We start from the raw sequence: 22,575 nt of genomic DNA, 5'->3' as shown, positions 1-22,575 counted from the left end.
ATCTCCCAATCATCTATTTCAACTACCCAGTCAAGTGATCAGAAATAGGTAATATGGGTAATTTAACACAAATTTCAAAATATTCCATTTTGAAAATAGGATTTAGAATAAACAATGCAGGGATTCCTGGCGTTAAAATAACATTTCCTGTTTACCTGGAGAGAGTTCTGGGGGTCAACGCCCCCGCGGCCCAGTCTGTGACCAGGCCTCCTGGTGGATCAGAGCCTGATCAACCAGGCTGTTGCTGCTGGCTGCACGCAAACCAACGTACGAGCCACAGCCACAGCCCTGCTCTAAACCCATGTTGCCCTGGGTTGTGTAATTGATGGGTATCTAGATGGGTGGTGATCTTGCTTCTTAGGACCCTTTCAAAGATTTTTATGATATGGGATGTTAGTGCTATCGGTCTGCAGTTCTTTGCTATTGCTTTACTGCCCCCTTTGTGGAGTGGGGCTATGTCTGTTGTTTTTAGTAATTGTGGGACGACCCCCATGTCCATGCTCCCTCTCCATAGGATGGTAAAAGCTCGTAATAGAGGCTTCTTGCAGTTCTTGATGAACGCGGAGTTCCACAAGTCTGGCCCTGGGGCAGAGTGCATGGGCATGTCATTTATCGCCTGTTCGAAGTCATTTGGCATCAGATAGGCTTCTTCTTCTTTCAACGTACCAGCCGTATCCCACTGAGGTGGGGTGGCCCAAAAGAAAAAACTGAAGTTTCTCCTTTTAAATTTAGTAATATACAGGAGAAGGGGTTACTAGCCCCTTGCTCCCGGCATTTTAGTCGCCTCTTACGACACACATGGCTTACAGAGGAAGAATTCTGTTCCACTTCCCCATGGAGATAAGAGGAAATAAACAAGAACAAGAATTAAAAAGAAAATAGAAGAAAACCCAGAGGGGTGTGTATATATATGCTTGTACATGTATGTGTAGTGTGACCTAAGTGTAAGTAGAAGTAGCAAGACTTACCTGTAATCTTGCATATTTATGAGACAGACAAAAGACACCAGCAATCCTACCATCATGTAAAACAATTACAGGCTTTCGTTTTACACTCACTTGGCAGGATGGTAGTACCTCCCTGGGCGGTTGCTGTCTACCAACCTACTACCTACAATCAGATAGGCTTGTGTTAACCAAATTCTGTGGCTCTCTCATAAAAAATTCATTTTGATCTTCGACTCTGTCTGGTTAGCGGCTTGCTAAAAACTGAGTCATATTGGGACTTGAGTAGCTCAATCATTTCCTTGCTGTCATCTGTGTAGGACCCATCTTGTTTAAGTAGGGGCCCAATACTGGATGTTGTTCTCGATGATTAGTGAGTCAACGGACTATTTGCGAGCCAATATTTGGACGAAATAACTCGATGATTTCCGAAAAGGACGACTATCGAGCCGGACTATTATCGAGGGACCACTGTATTACTAAATGTACAAGGAGAAACTTTAGTTTCTCCTTTTGGACCACCCCGCCTCAGTGGGATACAGCCGGTGTGTTGAAAGAAAGAAGACCTAATAAGTTAGGAAGCCAGACCCATGGTCGGGTTCCATGGTAAAAAAAACTCATAACTCCTCAAAGATAAAAGTATATCAAAGGTATTTGAAAGTTCTCCATGGGAAAGTGGAGCTGAATTATTCCTCTATTAGCCATGTGTGTCGTAAGAGGTGACTAAAATGCCGGGAGCAAGGGGATAGTAATCCCTTCTCCTGTATACATTACTAAATTTAAAAAGAGAAACTTTTGTTTTACTGTTTAGGTCACTCTGCCTTGGTGGGATATGGCCATTTCACTGAAAAAAAAAAATGAAAGTTAAGGAATGTAGGAAAAATGTTGATTTGCTACTTTCCACTTTGATCAAATCTGATTACCTCCTATTTCCCAGGTGCTATGGGACCCCTCTGGGTTTAGTGCTTTCCTTGACTATAATAAAAATATAGATTTTGTAGTTCAATCTTGTATATAAATGTTTTAACCAATGACAGGAACTTCTGGACCACCTGCTGATGTTACTGGAGAAGAAGGACCCTCAGCAGTTCTTTGCTTGGCCTGTCACAGATGCCATCGCCCCAGGCTACTCCTCCATCATCTCCCAGCCCATGGACTTCTCTACCATGAAGCTGAAAATTCAAGAAAATGGCTACACAAATTTAAAGCAGTTTCAGGTAAGAGAGATTGCTCTATTGATTAGCCTACTTAGTAAGTCAGAAATGTGAAGTTAATTTGAACTGAGAGGGACTATTAAGGCAAGATGATTCTTGATAAATGAGACACTTGTGCAACATTTGGGTATCTTCATTCTGGAAACATCTTGCCAGCCAGTGGCTTCTTCAGTGTGGCATGTATTGTATTTCCTGTACTATATAGGAGCATCAAAATGTAATAAATACTTATATGACTCATGAAATCATAATAACATGTTAGCCACTCAGCCAGGTAGCTGAGTGGCTAACAAAAAGTCACAATACCATCACTGAAACAGTACACAAATGTAATGTGCAGCAACAGTAGGGATCATTGCACTTCTGTCGGCTTACTATGCAACCTATGCAAGTCTGCATCATATTTTTACATTCATAATAGTGAATTTTATGAAGTTCATTTTCATGCAAAGTTCTCAGGTTAACTAACATTTAATTTTCTTTATGTAGTCAGATTTCGAGCTTATGTGCAACAACTGTATGACCTATAATCAGCAAGACACAATTTATTATAAGGCAGCCAAGAAGTTACTGCATATTGGTCAGAAGTTCATGGTTCCTGAGAAGCTATTGTCTCTGAGACGTGAAGTTCCCCTCATGACTACCCTGACAAAGGAACAGGTAATGTACAAATCCTAAAAGTTCTCAATAGGGCTTTGCTTCAATTATAGTGCTCTGCATTAACAAGGATAGGAGTGAGTGGAGACGAAGGGATTTTGGGACTTGATGAGCTGTTGGAGTGTGAACAGGGTAATATTTTATGAGGGGGGGTTCAGGGAAATTGGTTAGTTGGATTTGAGTCCTGGGGGTAGGAAGTATAATGTCTGCACTTTAACCCTTTCAGGATCAGTCTTGTTATAGTACGGCTTTAAAGCCAGGGTTGGTTCCAGAATACTACGCCAAAATTTTAGTGGCTTCCAATCTTGCAGGAGAAAGCTGGTAGGCCTACATATAAAAGAATGGGTCTGCGTGGTCAGTATGCACAGTATAAAAAAATCCTGCAGCACGCAGTGTATAATGAAAAAAAAAAACTGACCCTGTTTTTGGTGTAAAGCAGCGACTTTGTTGTGTATTTTCATATGGTTTTTATGGTTGTATTCTTGGTTTCTTGGTCTTATTTGATAAAATGGAAGATATGTTATAGAAATAGAGATGATTTTGAATGGTTTACAGACTAAAAGTAGCTTGAAATTGAGCTCAAAGCAGTAAAAATGTTTGATTTTTGTCAATATTCAAGAATAAACAAATCATGTCACACGTCCAATACACATCGACTAGCTGATCTAATATGTACTCACAAATACACTGACATTATTTATACAATTATTACCATTATGCAGGCGTCTGAATAACAGTAAATCTTCTATTTTTTTGTGTGAATAAAAATTTAAAATGAAAAGCAAGTGTAATATAAGAGGGTCCTGGAGACATGACTAATGAACAGAGAAAATGTTATTTTAGTGCCAGGAATGTCTGCATTATTTATTCTAGACCCTATTTTGAAATTGGCCTATCTTGAATTTTGTGTTAAATTGGACAAATTAGTAATTTCTGATCACATTATTGGGTAGTTGATATAGGTAAATGGGCAGTTTCTTGTACTCAATCGATAGAATAAAAGGAGTTCTAGTTAAGCAGCTATGAGTTTGGTCAACTGAAACAATGGAATTGGCCCAAAATAGGGCTCAAATTGGGCAAATTTGTCGGTGTAAATATTGCCGAAATCGCTAACTTCATGAGGGTGTAATTCTGTAAGTTTTCCATCAAATTCAACGAGCAAGTTTGTGAGCAAGGGTCTCGACACTCAAAGGGTTAAAGGAGGGGTTTGCTGCTTAGAGTAACATCTAAACTGTTGTATCTGCACACCACTACAAAGACCATGATAGTGTGAATGATGATGAAAGTGTTTTTTTTTTTTTTTTTTTGAGGTCATACTACCTTGGTGGGAGATGGCCATTGTGTTAAAAAAAAAAGTGTTAAAAATTGGTAATATTGCTAAAGTGTGTAGAAATGTTAAAATAGGAAACTATTTGGTGACATTCCTGACCGTTTCAAGTTTTGGAATGGGATGAAAATGGGTATAACATCATACAAGGTATTGCAGTGTTTTCTCCCATTTTCATGTTTCATCATGTCTTGTAATTATGTTAGTTACTAAAAATTGTCTTCTAAATGGAATTTACCTGAGAAAAGGTTTCAGTGATAAATTGAGTAGTTTGGTATAGCCAGTTTTTAATAAATACAGCAGTTTAAATCTTGTACAGTGAGACATGAGTTTTTGTATGCCCTAGTGTGTTTATAAAACTATAGTTATTCTCGATAAAACGTATTTTTTGTTAATATTTTTGGGTGTCTGGAACAGATTAATTGGTTCCGTTCCAGACACCTAAAAATATTAACAAAAAATACATTTTATAGAGAATAGCCATAGTTTTACATACAAACTAGGGCATACGAACACCGAGGTTCCACTGTAATATGATCATTTTAACGTTGCATATTATGGATCCGTAGAAGTTTGTGTTCATGCCAGCTCTGTTTTCTTAGCTTGGCTTTGATATCAACCCAGCATTGACTTCTAGTGTAGACATGGATGACACCTTGGATACAGAACCTTTAGAGTCAATGGATGAAGATACTGACAGCAAGGAGCCTCAGAGGTGAGAAATGTATCACACTTGTGTGTCTCTGAGGATTCATTAGTGAATTGTTATCCGGGTGATATGTTGTTCTGTATGTGAATAAGCATTGCTGTATGACTCTTATGGGTTTAGCACTTAGTTATGGTTATTATAATAATAATAATAATATGTATGAATAATGGGATGGGAAATAATTGTGTATTTTGTTTTACAGTAAATTTGAAGCAGTGCAAGATGACATGACCTCTGAAGAGATTCTGGAACAAGTTCAAAATGCTTCTTGTGAAGCGGCAGAAAAACTAACCCTCAAGAAACCAGTTAGTACAGTGAGTTCCATTATTATGTGCTCAGAATTACTACAATACTAATGTTTATCATTAGAAACTAACCCTGAATTATTGTTGTTGCTCATTCTGAATGCCTGAGAACTTCGGTGATTCTAGTTTTATGTGTATTCTTAATAAGAATGTGAGATCTTTGAAGACAGGATGGTGTATTTTCAGGAAGCATGAGATACACAAATAACCCGCACATAAAAGAGAGAAGCTTACGGTGACGTTTCGGTCCTACTTGTACCATTGACAAAGTCACACTGTCGTCGTCGTAAGCTTCTCTCTTTTATGTGCGGGTTATTTGTGTATCGTTCCAGTCACGATATTGTGCCTTTTTTTGTTATTGTTAAGCATGAGATAGTTATAGTTCACCAGTGTTCCTTGTGCTTCTAAATAGATCGTGTGGATATAATAAGTACATACAGGCAAGACCCACTTACAGCATTTTGCTAATGCAGCAGTTTTCAGCTATGCCCATTTTTCATTTATTCAGATTTCCTGCAATAAATATATTCGCCACTTATTATAAACTAAGGACGGAAATATTTTAAGATAAGCAATGTGTATACTGTATATTTATAGGCCTAGCTTTGTTGTTCATTTAATATATGATAGTGTTAACATGTTATTTAAAAGTGAAAAAATGTTTCACTTTACAGAGATTTTTGCTTTACAGCAGTAGCCTGGAACCTAACCTGCTGTATAAGCAGAGCCCATCTGTATATCTAGACAAAGGTTGCTCTTCCCTTTACTTAAGGTACTTCAATTTTAGGAAGAAAGATAATTTTGTGACTAAATTCTTTGCAGTGAAAGTGTAAATTACATGTATAATGATAATGCATCATCTAGTGTGTATTTACTCACTGTACACATTTTAATATTTAATTATGTTTGTATGGCTGAAAAGTGTATTTGGACTGTAATAGTTTCTTGACTCATTGCTATCTTGTTTTGATTGAGAACTTTTTTTACTTGGTGGGTGACCTTATACAGAATCTTTCCCAGTACTCAAACCAGCTGCTAAAGAATCATGTATGATGGTGTGGTTATCATGAAGGTAAAGTAGCAGTGTAGTGGTGGAGAACATACAATATGGTCTTGTTGGAATATCAGAGTGTAGGAATAATCTGTGAATTTGATCAAATATGAATTTTACATTTACTTTGTAACTTCAAAGGACTGAAGTGTTTTCTTTGTAAAGTAGGCAATGGATGAGTTGGTCACAGCCACCCATGTAAACACTGGCAGTTGTTGTCACATGCAGTGCTAATTGAAGGTCTGCTTTAGTTCCTCATCCACCTCTGTCATTACAGTAAATGCTGTTAACTAATTCTTACTTGTTTTCCCTTGCTTGTCTTCTTTTCACGTTCATCTGTGGCCTCTTATATGGGTTTGCAAACTTTTTTCTAGTGCAAGGATGGTGACTTTTCTAGTGCAAGGAAGTGATGACTAAATTTTATGATTAAACAAGCATGTAAAAAGTTATGTAATTGATACCTGCAAATAAGGACAACTGCAAATAGGGATAACTGTAATAATCAGAATTCTTGATTAATACGTGTTTGTTACTTTCCTCAGCTTGGGTTCTTACGTCAGCGAGGAGACGGCACCACCACCCTCAGTTTTCTGACTGGTTGTGAGGGTAATGATCCAAGCTTGAAAGAGAAGCCTGTCAGTCTTGGACTCCTCACTGGGAAGCTTACCCAAGGTTCAGCCATGCTCCACAACTTCCGAGATGACAAGAGAAGCATGGCCAAACCAAGTATGTAACACTAGCAAAGAATTTTCTACTCTGACTCTCAGCATGGTTGCTTGGGCAGGCAAATTTTGAGATTTATCAAATAATGGAAGTAGTTGTATTTAAGCTTAATCATCATCATATTTCAACAAATCGACTATTTCCTACCGAGGCAGGGCGGCCCAAAAAGAAAAACAAAAGTTTCTCTCTTTAATTTTAGTAGTGTGTACAGGAAAAGTGTTATTAGCCCCTTGCTCCCGGCATTTTGGTCGACTCTTACAACACGCACGGCTTTCAGAAGAAGAATTCTGTTCCACTTCCCCATGGAGATAAGAGGAAAGAAGAACAAGAACTAGTAAGAAAATAGAAGAAAACTCAGAGGGGTGTGTATATATATGCTTGTATATGCAAGTGTAGTGTAAGTAGAAGTAGCAAGACGTACCTGAAATCTTGCATGTTGAGGCAAAAAAGACACCAGAAATCCTACCATCATACAAAACAATTACAGGTTTTTGTTTTACACTCACTTGGTAGGACGGTAGTAGCTCCCTGGGCGGATGCTGTCTACCAACCTGATTCTTTCTTTCAACGCACCGGCCGTATCCCACCGAGGCGGGGTGGCCCAAAAGGAAAAACGAAAGTTTCTCCTTTTACATTTAGTAGTATATACAGGAGAAGAGGTTACTAGCCCCTTGCTCCCGGCATTGTAGTCGCCTCTTACAACACGCATGGCTTACGGAGGAAGAATTCTGTTCCACTTCCCCATGGAGGTAAGAAGAAATAAACAAGAACAAGAACTAGATAGAAAATAGAAGAAAACCCATAGGGGTGTGTATATATATGCTTGTACATGTATGTGTAGTGTGACCTAAGTGTAAGTAGAAGTAGCAAGACATACATGAAATCTTGCATGTGTATGAGACAGAAAAAAAATGACACCAGCAATCCTACCATCATGTAAAACAATTACAGGCTTCCGTTTTACACTCACTTGGCAGGACAGTAGTACCTCCCTGGGTGGTTGCTGTCTATCAACCTACTACCTAGGTACCAACTTACTATCTAAATAAAACTTGATCTGTATGACAATAATACATTGAATGTGTGTATGTCAGCTGTATTACTCTTCCCTGGTTTTATCACATTTTTAAGTTTAACAGAGCTCAGTTGGTGTTTGGTATTTATATAATTATGATTTGTTTCAGTTAAACCACTGTACTATGGCTCCTACTCCTCTTTCTGCCCCTCCTATGACTCAACATTTGCTAATTTGACCAAAGAGGAGAGTGAGATGGTTTATGCTACTTATGGAAATGAAACAGCTGTTCAGTATGCAAATAGGTAAGTGTATATTTTGTACAAATTAAGTTATTAAATGTTAGATTTCTTCATCTTCTGTTTAATGCCAATTAAAGAGTGTAAAACTTGAGGGTCTGGTATACCTTTGATGAGTTCCAACCAATCTGCTCACTACCATAAACAGGGCCGGATTAAGAAGTCTCCGGGCCCTAGGCTATTCAGATTGGCGGGGCCCCTTTGAGTTACGGGTAAGCGAAGCGACCCCTTCCAGCTTAGGGGGGGGGCGGTGTGAGCCTATTTAAGGTCTAATTAAATACATTCTGGCTATTTAGATTAAATTTAATAGGGAAAGTACATCAAGACAACCAAAACCATTTACCAACAGCCATTATAACTATCTTGTTAAATCATGCATTTTAAAGAGAATAAACTCAAGACAGCATAGTATTACTAGATTAGGCTATTAAAGTAGTGACATCATATACCTATTATATTCAGCATAACCACTACAGCACTATTATTCCCTTTATAAATCACTGACCATTATTGTTATCATTGCATCATGCATAAGACTATCAAATCATATAAACTCAAGAAAGTAAAGACTTGTTTATATTCACAGGTACTTCTTAAATAAACTTTTTTCTGGATTTCATATTGGCAAAATCATCAATTATATTCTGAAAATCAATATTTCTTGTTAGATCAGACTCAATGGTCAACAAGGCTAGGTTACACAATTTGTCTTGGCTCATTGTTGAACGGAGCTGGTTTTTCACTCTTTTCAAAACAGAAAATGAATGTTCTCCTTCACAGTTAGTAGCTGGAAGTGTTAGGTAAAGGCGATACACTATGTCAACATTAGGGAAGGTTTCTGGGATACCTGCATTTCTTAAATATTTCAAAGCAGCTGAGGGCGCACATTTTTCAGGTGGAGCTTTAATCTGATTCATATACCCAGAAAAATGAACTATTTCTTCAACAAATGTGTCCTGAACATCTGCTGAAAGGTGTTGTTGCAACTTTAATGCAGCTTCTCTCAATTCTGCATTTGGCATAGTAGTAATTTTGAACAGAAATCTAAACTTGTCATTGAGATTCTGGTAGATTTCTTTTCTTTTCACCAATTCTGTAATCAGTGAATCCAGAATGATGAAGTATGTAGCTGTCTTACATTTCTGCCTTGGTAGCAACACAGTTTCATTGTCTGGCTCTTCAAAATTGCGTTTCCTCTTCCTTGACCGCTGATGATCAGCCCGGTAACTGTAGTCTTTCACCAGCAGTTTAGCTTTCTCTTCAAACATTTCAAAAGCTTCATCATTGCGAAGTGAGCTTACAAATTCCACTAAGCCTGCATAGAGGTTAGCACAAGTAGCCATTTCAATTTCAATTTTCTGAAGTGTCTTGTTCGTGGCATTTAACCATTCCAGTATACAGTCCCAAAGCACACAGAGTAAGGCCAATTCAAAATCTTCCAATTTTGATGCTAAGCTGGCTGCTTCGCTTCTTGTAGTTGCTGTCTGGTCTTCATCCTCTGCTATTTGGATCGAAGCAGAACGTATTTCAGCAAAGCTGTCTTTCAGAGCATGTGTTGCATCATGCTGCACTGACCACCTTGTTGTTGATAATGATTTGATGACATCTCCATGAATGGTTGACTTGAGTATACTCCACCGATGTGTTGAAGCAGAGAAAAAATTAAAGAGTGCTTGTAAAAGTCCAAAAAATGAAACTGCAGCGACACAACACTCCACAGCACATGACCCAACACGATTAAGAGAATGTGCTGAGCAGGGCACATATTCAGCAAGTGGGTTGATTTGCTTGATACAGGCTTGCAATCCATTATATTTACCCGACATGTTACTTGCATTGTCGTAGCTCTGGCCACGGCAATCCATAATAGAGAGATCATGTTCAAGCAGAGTATCCAGTACTACATTCATCATTGTTTCTTCATCATGGCCTGAAAGAGGAATGAATTTTATAAAGCGCTCTACAGGCTTACCACTGGAGTCGACAAAGCGAACAATGAATGTCAATTGATCTGTATGTGAAATATCTGGTGTTGAATCTACACTTATTGCAAAGTATTTTGCAGTTTTCACAGCTGCTATGATGTTATTGAGGACCTTCTTAGTCATCAGTTCAATAAATTCATTGCATATAGTAGATGACATGTAAGATAAAGTGCCTCTTCCTGCATTCCCAAGGCGTGACACGTGATTTGCTAAGAATGGATCGAATTGTGCTAACAGTTCTATGATCCCTAGGAAATTGCCATTGTTTTCCGAACCAAAAACCTCATTTTCTCCACGGAAAGCAAGTCCTCTTAGAGCTAAGAATTTTACAACAGCAACAACTCTTTCTAGAACTTTTCTCCAATAAGTGCGCTCTTTTTCAGTTTGATTTTCCAAATGAGAATCCAATAAGCCTTTTTTCTGTGCACGAAATACACTGGCTAAAATGCAGCTCCTGTGAGTGGTGCTGTTTTCATGTTCCTCGAAACGCTTGGAATTTTTCCAGTCATTGAACCCCTGTGTGAAGGTATTTTCTTTGGTAGAAAATAGCTTGCATGTTGAACAGTACACTTTTCCTGAGCTTTCAGAGTATACCATCCATGATCTTTTCACATTTTCTGAATTTGCAAGCTTCCTACAAAACATAGATGACTTTAAACAACGACGACTTCCATCATCATAAATCCTTGCTGATTTCCTAAAATCAATGTTCAGAGTTTGACTGAAGTTTTCTGCAATGAAAGCATTATGTAGAGAATCTGGGATTACATTTGGCCATGAGGCAGGATCTTTTAAGACAAATCCTGTGGATGAAATGTCCGTTGAGACATTGAGAGGAGACATAAAAGAAGTAGATGCTGGCTGAGAAATAATGGAGGGAGGGCTTCCTGTCTTTTTCTGACGTATCTGCAGATTCAACTGTACTGGTAACATCAGAAACTGTTTTCGTGAGCATGTCTGTGATCTTTCTGCAGCTTCCTACATCTTTCTTTTTCTGTTCTTCTTGAATTTTCTTCTTCCTTTTCTGTGACCCACTCGCATAAGAACGTCCAACATCACGTTCACGAGATGCCATAATGAGGATGTATCACTGTCTGTAATCATGTAAATACAAATTTTTCATTATCAATTATTATTAATTTTTTAATTATTATTAAATTTTTTTTCTGTCAGTTGGGGGGATATGGCCCTTGTAGCCCCCTTTCCTCTGGCTGTGCATCTAAAAATTCAAAACGTTACCAGAAAGGAGTCATATACAGAACTTTTACCATAGATTAAGTTAGTGATTTGGGCTACGAATATTTTACTAATTCATCCTCCTTGATCTCCAATTTACTTAAACAGAAATCGTACCGAGTCCAAGAACAATGCACAATGGTATTTATATTACCATTTTCATAACTAAACTAATCATTATGTTTTGCATGATATATGGCCTACCACCATAGATAAGGACATGAGAATTAAAGAATGCAGGGACAATTTTCAGTTTCACCCAACCAACAATTTTCTGATGTGGCTTATGTGTTTCTGGGGAAATATGTAGTAAATTAATTGATGTTCTACATCACTTCCGTCGCAACTTGAAAACTAAGCATTTGCGACGGAAGTGATGTAGAACATCAATCAATTAAGATCTGTTATTGAAATGATAAAGACTTAAAGACAGGACAAAGTGTTTTTAAAACCTACAAACGGAAGTCAGTTTGCATTTTTAGGTTTTTCTTTATAGTATTTTTACCAAAAATCCGTCTTTACTGGTCCATGCGTCTTTACTGGTCAAGTAACCCTATCAGGTACCTCCCTTAACATTTAGAGGCGAAAACAAACATTTATCCATACACATCAATGTCTATCAACAACACTTCAGTTAATTTGTCACAGTACAAGTCTAGATAACATGTAATTACTACAGAAAATTGGAGAGGAATCTCCCATACTCACCCATTAGCGGGAAAACACAGCTGTTCTGATGTAAACAAAGGCGTGTTGAGTGTTGCCATCTATGGTTAGGTTTATTTATTTTTATTGTATTTTATTTCATTATTTATTTTTGTTTTGATTAATTTTTAAAAATCAATTTTACTCTCCAAACACTTGAACTTTTTAGGTAGGGACCCCTTTGCACTTGCACCATGTGCGCAGTCATGGATGAGCCCCTGAACCCCTTGGACCGCGGGGCCCCCAAATGCGCGGGGCCCTAGGCAAATGCCTAGTTTGCCTATGCGGTAATCCAGCCCTGACCATAAATTAATAGTCAAAGATACATAAGAAAGTGTAGGATAAACCCTGTGGAAAGTACAATTAGAAAGCACTCTTGTTAATATTCAAGGTCCTGTGCTCTTAAACTTACCACAGCAAATATCTGAAATATTGTCAGAATGAAGTTTGAAATTTTCAGATGGTAACTGAACTATCTCTTGCATGTGCTTCATCAATTGGGTAGCATATATATGTTCATTTACAGAGCTGTGCTCATGGTGTCCTGTCTTCAGTAATTTGTTTATCATAATTTTTTTTTTAAAATTTGCAATAGTTGTAGTACTTACTGTTTCCACTTCAATTCATTCCATTGGTTTACTGCTGTTTGGAAAGAAAAAATATCTAATATCCCTTCAATTTGCAACAGTGGTCTCTTGTTATCCCTGCTGCAGGTAATAAGAAATCTTCTTTATGTAGTCTTTCATGTATTTTTTATAACCTTATGTGTAGTAACCATGTATCCTCGTTTTCTCACTCATCAGCCAGTGTAGGGATACATTTTCCTCTTGAGCAATTTCAGTGACTGCCCTAATTATTTTTTTTTTTTTAACTAACAAGTCGGTTGTCTCCCACCAAGGCAGAGTGACCCAAAAGAAAGAAAATCCCCAAAAAGAAAATACTTTCATCATCATTCAACACTTTCACCTCACACACATAATCACTGTTTTCGCAGAGGTGCTCAGAACACAACAGTTTAGAAGCATATACGTATAAAGATACACAACATATCCCTCCAAACTGCCAATATCCCAAACCCCTCCTTTAAAGTGCAGGCATTGTACTTCCCATTTCCAGGACTCAAGTCCAGCTATATAAAAATAACCGGTTTCCCTGATATTTTTTTTTTTTTTTTCAACAAGTCGGCCGTCTCCCACCGAGGCAGGGTGACCCAAAAAAGAAAAAAAATCCCCAAAAAGAAAATACTTTCATCATCATTCAACACTTTCACCACACTCACACATTATCACTGTTTTTGCAGAGGTGCTCAGAATACAACAGTTTAGAAGCATATACGTATAAAGATACACAACATATCCCTCCAAACTGCCAATATCCCAAACCCCTCCTTTAAAGTGCAGGCATTGTACTTCCCATTTCCAGGACTCAAGTCCGACTATATGAAAATAACCGGTTTCCCTGAATCCCTTCACTAAATATTACCCTGCTCACACTCCAACAGATTGTCAGGTCCCAAATACCATTCGTCTCCATTCACTCCTATCGAACACGCTCAAGCACACCTGCTGGAAGTCCAAGCCCCTCACCCACAAAACCTCCCTTACCCCTTCCTTCCAACCTTTTCGAGGACGACCCCTACCCCGCCTTCCTTCCCCTACAGATTTATACGCTCTCCATGTCATTCTACTTTGATCCATTCTCTCTAAATGACCAAACCACCTCAACAACCCCTCTTCAGCCCTCTGACTAATGTTTTATTAACTCCACACCTTCTCCTAATTTCCACACTCCGAATTTTCTGCATAATATTTACACCACACATTGCCCTTAGACAGGACATCTCCACTGCCTCCAACCGCCTCCTCGCTGCTGCATTCACAACCCAAGCTTCACACTCATATAAGAGTATTGGTACTACTATACTTTCATACATTCCCTTCTTTGCCTCCATTGATAACATTTTTTGCCTCCACATATACCTCAATGCACCACTCACCTTTTTTTCTTCATCAATCCTATGATTAACCTCATCCTTCATAAATCCATCCGCTGGCACGTCAACTCACAAATATCTGAAAACATTCACTTCTTCCATACTCCTCCTCCCCAATTTGATATCCAATTTTTCTTTATCTAAATCATTTGATATTCTCATCACCTTATTCTTTTCTGTGTTCACTTTCAACTTTCTACCTTTACACACACTCATATCTTTTCATTTATATGGTGATTCATATAAAAAGTTATCACTACATTAACCCTTTCACTGTCGAGACCCCTGCTCACAAACTTGCTCTCAGTGTTGAAGAACTTCAAAAAAAAAAAAATGTTTTTTCTTATGAAATGATAGAGAATTTTTTCCCGGTGATAATGACACCAAAATTATGAAATTTGATGGAAAACTTACGGAATTACGTTCTCGCAAAGTTAGTGGTTTCAGCGATGTATACTCATTGGCAATTTTGCCCACTTTCAACCCTATTTTCGGCCAATACCATTGTTCTAGTCAACCAAACTCATAGCTATTTCGCTAGAACTACATTTGTTCTAATGAGTGCGTACAAGAAACTGCCCATTTACTGATTTCAACTACCCAATAAAGTGGTCAGAAATTGGCAATTTTTCCAATTTCACACAAATTTCAAAAGATGCCAATTTCAAAATAGGGTCCAGAATAAACAGTGCAGACATTCCTGGCAGTAAAATAACATTTTCTCTGTTCATTAGTCATGTCTCCAGGCCCTTCTTATATTACTCTTGCTTTCCAGTTTGAATTTTTTATTCACACAAAAAATAGAAGATTACTGTTATGCAAACTACTGCATTATTGTAATTGTATAAATAATGTCAACCCATTTGTGACTACATACAGTGGACCCCCGCTTAACGATCACCTCCCAATGCGACCAATTATGTAAGTGTATTAATGTAAGTGCGTTTGTACGTGTATGTTTGGGGGTCTGAAATGGACTAATCTACTTCACAATATTCCTTATGGGAACAAATATGATCAGTACTGGCACCTGAACATACTTCTGGAATGAAAAAATATCGTTAACCGGGGGTCCACTGTATTAGGCTAGCAAATTGAACACGTATGTATTGGACGGTGACATCATTTGTTTACTCTTGAACATTAGCAAAATTCAAACATTTCTGCTACTTTGAGCTCAATTCCAAGGTACACTTTTCATTGTGAAACCAATCAAAATCATCTCTATTTCTGTAATATATCTTCCATTCTATCGACTGAGACCAAGAAAACGAGAATACATCCATAAATACCATACGAAAATACACCTCAAAATTGGCGTTTTAAACCAAAGACACGGTTGGAGTTTTTTTTCTCAGGCACTGCGTACTGCAGGATTTTTTTATACTGCACACACTGACCACACAGACCCATTCTCTTGCATGTAGGTCTACCAGCTTTTTCCCACTAGATTTGAAGCCGCTAGAATTTTGGTCTAATACTATGGCACCAACACTGGCTTGCACGCCATAGTACTATGGCACCTACAGCGAGAGAGTCAAGAAACTCTGCTGACCATTTATTTAGAGTGTGTCAAAAACAGTGATTATGTGTGAGTGAGGTGAAAGTGTTGAATGATAATGAAAGTATTTTCTTTTTGGGGATTTTCCTTCTTTTTGGGTCACCCTGCCTCGGTGGGAGACGGCCGACTTGTTAAAAAACAAAAAAAAATAATTTTATAGTTGAAATCCCTCATTTACCTTGTTAAATTCTTCTCTTTTTAAGTTTTCATCAAATTGTGGATTGTATGCATTGGCTACCATAATTTTCTCATCTTTATTTTGGATTTCTTCCACTCTTATTTCAGCATTATTTGTGTTTTGGGTTTTTATTTTTGAAGCTTGTATTGTCATGACTGTGCAGGCCTATTGGCCACTAGCGCTAACAGCCTGGCTGAGCAGGCAGTCAACAGGCCAGGCTGTAAATTTAAAACCCCCCTTGAGACCATTCACTAGTGTCACAGATAAGTTTGATGACTTAATTGTTTAGTTAAATTTGTTGTGTAGGTAATAAAAGTATGTTCTTTTAACTCAATCTGTTCTTTTCAGCATATGTGACTTTTCGCAAGACTGCGATATGGCCATGCACTTAGTGGATCAGCTGTTAAATTTGTTGACGCACCAGCAACACTCACGCACAAAGAGCATCATTGAAGAGCGCCGCCGAATGCAGGAAGAAGAGGAACGTATAAATTCCATCCTATGTCCTGGGTATGTTCATGATGTTGGTATATCTTGGACAATTTTCCATGTAGATTTTTTTTTTTAACTTGCCGTATTCCACCAAGGCAGAGTGACCTAAACAAAATGAAAGTTCTTCTTTCAACAAACTGGCCATATCCCACCGAGGCAGGGTAGCCCAAAAAGAAAAACAAATGTTTCTCTTTTTGACTTTGAATAATGTATGCAGGAGAAGGAGTTATTACACACTTGCTCCCAGCATTTTAGTCGCCTCTTACAACACGCGGGGCTTATGGAGGATGAATTCTATTCCGCTTCTCCATGGAGAATGTGGAGAATTAAGGTTCTTTAAATATTTTTGTCATGTTCTACAGTAATTTTTTTTACACCTTCGAATTTACAGGCTAAGAACTGTTATCATGCCTCTCTTCATTTTAAAGCCTATCCCTGTCTTAGATATAATACCACCTCCCAGGATGCTACCTACAGCAGTCAGCTAACACCCAGGTACCTAATTACTGCTTGATGAACAGGGGCAGCAGGTGTAAGACTTGTCCATATGTGTTCACTTGTCTTAAGATTGATGCCAGGTCCTTTGGTTGTGACCTGGGTTGTCACCAGTTAACATCAATAAATAATTAAGTTTCAGTCAAGCCAATATGTCTGGCTTGACTGAAACCAGCTGGAAATAGGTGTCACCCCAGCCTCAAATGACAACCTATATGTATACATTTTATGTAACTGTCAAATAAAAGACTGTGTAAAAACACTAGGGTTATGTACGATTAAATAGAAAGATTTTTTTTTTTTCAACGAACCGACAGTATCCCACCAAGGCAGGGTGACCCAAAAATGAAAAACAAAAGTTTTTCTTTTTAAATTTAGTTATTTATACAGGAGAAGGGGTTTCTAACCCCTTAAAAAGACACATGTTAGGGTTAGACTTTAGAAAGTTGATCTATCAAAGAGACATTATGTGTCAAACTGCATTATTGTTACTCTAATGTATGATCAGTACTTAAGAGACTGGCTGCTGTTATAAAAACAATGCCAACTAAATATACTGACTTATTTTAAAAAAAAAAATTACTTTATGGGGTTATTGATTTCCTTGGGTATTTTAATGAACATTAATAGATATACATAGGTACACACAGATTAACGTAGATGTAATTGTTATACTGAAAAATGGTATGGTGATACAAGATGTGGGAAAAAGATGCCTAAATACAGTTCAGGACATTTATTATAGGAAACCCTTCACCACTAGTGGCTTCTCCATTAGGACTGAAGAAGTTACTAGGGGTCAAACATTTCCTCTAATAAATGTCCTGAACTTTACACTCTTTTTCCACAAGGTTGACTAAGCCAGTGGTAATACCATTATAAAAGTGTATATAGTCTTTCAACAAACTGGCCGTGTCCCACCAAGGTGGGGTGGCCCAAAAAGAAAAACGAGAGTTTCTCTTTTTAAATTTAGTAATTTATACAGGAGAAGGGGTTACTAGCCCCTTGCTCGCCTCTTACAACATGCATGGCTTACGGAGGAGGAATTCTGTTCCATTTCCCCATGGAGATAAGAGGAAATAAACAAGAACAAGAACTGTAGTGTAAAGCACCCTTCTGGCAAGACAGTGATGGAGTGAATGATGGTGAAAGTTTTTCTTTTTCGGGCCACCCTGCCTTGGTGGGAATCGGCCAGTGTGATAATAAAAAAAAAATAAGAACTAGAAAGAAAATAGAAGGAAACCCAGAGGGGTGTGTATATATATGCTTGTACATGTATGTGTAGTGTGACCTAAGTGTAAGTAGAAGTAGCAAGACATACCTGAAATCTTGCATGTTTATGAGACAGACAAAAGATGCCAGCAATCTTACCATCATGTAAAACAATTACAGGCTTTTGTTTTACACTCAATTGGCAGGACGGTAGTACCTCCCTGGTCGGTTGCTGTTTACCAACCTACTACGTAGGAAAAGTGTACATGTTTATGGATAAAGTTGAGCCAGGGTAGAGATCCATGGAAGGAAGGATCTGAAGAAACTAACCAGCCAAACTTGAGCTTTGGAGGCTGGGAAGTACAGGACATATACTTTGAAAGTGTATTGGTGAAGTCAGGCTTTTGTGGGTTAACAATGAACTGGGATGTCTGTCTTAAAAAAAAAAAGACAAATGTAGAAAAGTTTATAAAAGAGTGAACCTAAAGTTTTTAACTTTATCCTTAAACTGTCCAAACGTAGATCTACGTTTTTTTCAACATTTGAAAGTATGAAAAAAAACGTAGATCTTCTTTGATTTTTTTTTCTTTTCATTTGAAAACGTGTAAAAAAACTTATATCTACTTTTTTTGTTATACATGTATTTGAAAATATGTAAAAAAACGTAGATCTACTTTTGGACCACTACACATGTGAACGTAAATTTGTTTGGACAGTTTAAGGGTTAACAACCACTTCCCACCAAGGCTTAGTGATTAGAGAAAGTAACATTCACCATCACTCACAATAGTTGCCTTTCCAGACAGGCATAGATACTATGGCCCAGAGTTGATCCAACACACCTCAGCAATTCCCACCCCATTTTCAAAAGTGCACTTGCTGTACTTTCCAACCTTAAATCAAGATACATTAGCTGGTTTCTCAGAATCCTTTTGTAGATGTTAATTTGCTTAGTTGTATTAACATGTTGAATTCCAGAGAGCACTTTTATTTTTGTTGAATGCACTCGTGTGTGCCTGCTAGTGGATGAAATCTTTACCTCTAAACATGCTCCCTTTATGTATACCAGCTAGTTTATTAAGTCCTTACCTTTAAACACTCCCTCCAACTTTTCCTTGGGCACCCTACTGTTAAAGTTCTTACTTATAACCGCCTTCCTTCAGTATCTCCTGTATCTTCTTTCATTTACTCAAGTTAAATACACTTTTATCAGCTATGTCTGGTTTCATTCTGTATGCTTAAACCGTCTCAAAAAACCCTTTGTGCTCATTGAATCATACCCATGTTCATCAGTGTTGAAAAATTGAAAATATGGTACAGTAATTGTTTTTCTTCTGATTAAGTGTTTGTGTGTGTTTTCAGCGAGTCTGGAGCATATCCTGCACCAGGAGATCAAAGAGATCAAGCAACAACAGACTTCAACTCCCTTCGCTCCCTCTCCGAACTTGGCATTGACACGCAGTTTGTGAATCACTTTGGTATGTCTCTTCCTGTTGTATTGAAATAAGTAAATTGTAAAAACATGCAGTGTTAATGAATGAGAATGGAAGAGAGTGTGTTGAAGACAAAAATTGAATGTGAACACACAGTTGAAACAAAATATTGTTCAGGAAAGTGAGAGTAAGAAGTCATCCTGTCAGTGTAAGATGATTGGTAGTACAGTATATGTATTTAGATATTTAGGAGTGAAGGTTTTGACAGGTGGGTCTTACAAGAATGACAAGCTGCTTTCTGGGCAAGGCTTAGTGAACTACTAGGAACATAACCAATTAATTTTACCTCCTAAATGACCAATTTCATAAATAAGTGCCAGTGCAATCTGCATTGTCCTGATGGCAATGGCTTAGCCTAACAGCAGTGGATTTCTTTTAATCTTCTTGGTCCTCTCCCCACTTATTAATTTTACTTTCATATAGTGAAAGTTTAATTTCTTTAAGGAAACAAGTCTTTATAGCTCATCAGTGTCCATTCTAATATAAATAAGCCCCAGTGCTAAGCATCTGCTGCTGTTAGACTGGAGTTTTATGACTCTCTGATCGCTGGTTCTATTCCCACCCGTGGTGTCGTTTGTTTGCAATCGTGTCATTACGATTACGTGAGTCTTATTCACACTTTGTACAATATTTAGATTTTTTACTAAAGCATTGTCATTATCGTAGTACAAAGTCCAACATTCTTTCACGGTCAGAAGCATCAAGCGTTAGACACCTATGCAGCCAGCTTGTTGCTGGCCCCTGGCCCAGCACAGCCTGGTTGATATGGCACTTCAAATTTTCAGTGTTTTCTACAGAGTAAATTTTGCTGATGTGTGTTAACACACATTAATTACATAGTTTATATTGAAGCCTTTATAGCTTTCTCGACCTTCGTGGCATATACCTTGATACTGGTGAAGGGCTCTTGATCCAAGGAATTGGAGCTACTCTCCCTTTCATGAGATCAGATCTAATAGTTAAACTCATTTGCCTCCCATTCCCCAGGTGCTGCATGACCCCTACAGGTATACTATTCTAAAATAGCCTTGTATCTTCAGATTCACCATAAAGTCAGCACAGCACATACAACTTTTACTCTGGCTTCAATAGGCCATAAGTATAGGTGCTCCTCAACATACGATGGGGTTAAATTCCAATGAACCCATTGTAAGTTGAAAATATCATAAGTCAAATATGAAAAGTGTGTATATATATATATTTATTATTTTTATTATTATCACGCTGGCCAATTCCCACCAAGGCAGGGTGGCCCGAAAATGAAAAACTTTCACCATCATTCACTCCATCACTGTCTTGCCAGAAGGGTGCTTTACACTACAGTTTTTAAACTGCAACATTAACACCCCTCCTTCAGAGTGCAGGCACTGTACTTCCCATCTCCAGGACTCAAGTCCAGCCTGCCGGTTTCCCTGAATCCCTTCATAAATGTTACTTTGCTCACACTCCAACAGCACGTCAAGTATTAAAAACCATTTGTCTCCATTCACTCCTATCAAACACGCTCACGCATGCCTGCTGGAAGTCCAAGCCCCTCGCACACAAAACCTCCATTACCCCCTCCCTCCAACCTTTCCTAGGCCGACCCCTACCCCGCCTTCCTTCCACTACAGACTGATACACTCTTGAAGTCATTCTGTTTCGCTCCATTCTCTCTACATATCCGAACCACCTCAACAACCCTTCCTCAGCCCTCTGGACAACAGTTTTGGTAATCCTGCACCTCCTCCTAACTTCCAAACTACGAATTCTCTGCATTATATTCACACCACACATTGCCCTCAGACATGACATCTCCACTGCCTCCAGCCTTCTCCTCGCTGTAACATTCATCACACATGCTTCACACCCTACAAGAGCGTTGGTAAAACTATACTCTCATACATTCCCCTCTTTGCCTCCAAGGACAAAGTTCTTTGTCTCCACAGACTCCTAAGTGCACCGCTCACCCTTTTCCCCTCATCAATTCTTTGATTCACCTCATCCTTCATAGACCCATCCGCTGATACGTCCACTCCCAAATATCTGAATACATTCACCTCCTCCATACTCTTTCCCTCCAATCTGATATCCAATCTTTCATCACCCAATCTTTTTGTTATCCTCATAACCTTACTCTTTCCTGTATTCACTATTAATTTTCTTCTTTTGCATACCCTACCAAACTCATCCACCAACCTCTGCAACTTCTCTTCAGAATCTCCCAAGAGCACAGTGTCATCAGCAAAGAGCAACTGTGACAACTGTGACAACTCCACGCCTCTTGCCAAGACCCTCGCATTTACTTCTCTTACAACCCCATCGATAAATATATTAAACAACCATGGTGACATCACACATCCTTGTCTAAGGCCTACTTTTACTGGGAAATAATTTCCCTCTTTCCTACATACTCTAACTTGAGCCTCACTATCCTCGTAAAAACTCTTCACTGCTTTCAGTAACCTACTTCCTACACCATACACCTGCAACATCTGCCACATTTCCCCTGTATCCACCCTGTCATATGCCTTTTCCAAATCCATAAATGCCACAAAGACCTCTTTAGCCTTATCTAAATACTGTTCACTTATATGTTTCACTGTAAACACCTGGTCCACACACCCCCTACCTTTCCTAAAGCCTCTTTGTTCATCTGCTATCCTATTCTCCATCTTACTCTTAATTCTTTCAATAATAACTCTACCATATATATATTTTTTTTTTTAACAAGTCGGCCGTCTCCCACCGAGGCAGGGTGACCCAAAAAAGAAAGAAAATCCCCAAAAAGAAAATACTTTCATCATCATTCAACACTTTCACCACACTCACACATTATCACTGTTTTTGCAGAGGTGCTCAGAATACAACAGTTTAGAAGCATATACGTATAAAGATACACAACATATCCCTCCAAACTGCCAATATCCCAAACCCCTCCTTTAAAGTGCAGGCATTGTACTTCCCATTTCCAGGACTCAAGTCCGACTATGTGAAAATAA

At 38.3% G+C, this 22,575-nt stretch overlaps 1 protein-coding gene across 3 annotated transcripts in view; it reads left to right on the top strand.

The window, feature by feature from the left end:
* The window catches only part of Brd7-9 (Bromodomain containing 7/9), a 54,627-nt gene that overhangs the window by 26,196 nt on the left and 5,856 nt on the right, over positions 1 to 22,575 (top strand). For 2 of the 3 annotated variants that reach the window (XM_070101009.1, XM_070101011.1), the window contains exons 6-13: positions 1,982 to 2,161; positions 2,648 to 2,818; positions 4,745 to 4,857; positions 5,054 to 5,165; positions 6,750 to 6,933; positions 8,115 to 8,250; positions 16,251 to 16,412; positions 19,464 to 19,579. In XM_070101009.1, coding sequence (XP_069957110.1) covers positions 1,982 to 2,161; positions 2,648 to 2,818; positions 4,745 to 4,857; positions 5,054 to 5,165; positions 6,750 to 6,933; positions 8,115 to 8,250; positions 16,251 to 16,412; positions 19,464 to 19,579 — 1,174 coding nt within the window. The remainder of the gene's footprint in view (positions 1 to 1,981; positions 2,162 to 2,647; positions 2,819 to 4,744; positions 4,858 to 5,053; positions 5,166 to 6,749; positions 6,934 to 8,114; positions 8,251 to 16,250; positions 16,413 to 19,463; positions 19,580 to 22,575) is intronic. The other variant, XM_070101010.1, reaches the window with a different exon arrangement.

Source organism: Cherax quadricarinatus, chromosome 75 (genome assembly GCF_038502225.1).
Source record: "Cherax quadricarinatus isolate ZL_2023a chromosome 75, ASM3850222v1, whole genome shotgun sequence".
NCBI classification, from domain to species: domain Eukaryota; kingdom Metazoa; phylum Arthropoda; class Malacostraca; order Decapoda; family Parastacidae; genus Cherax; species Cherax quadricarinatus.
The sequence above is the reverse complement of the archived record's forward strand: the minus strand, read 5'-3'. Positions and strand labels throughout refer to the sequence as shown.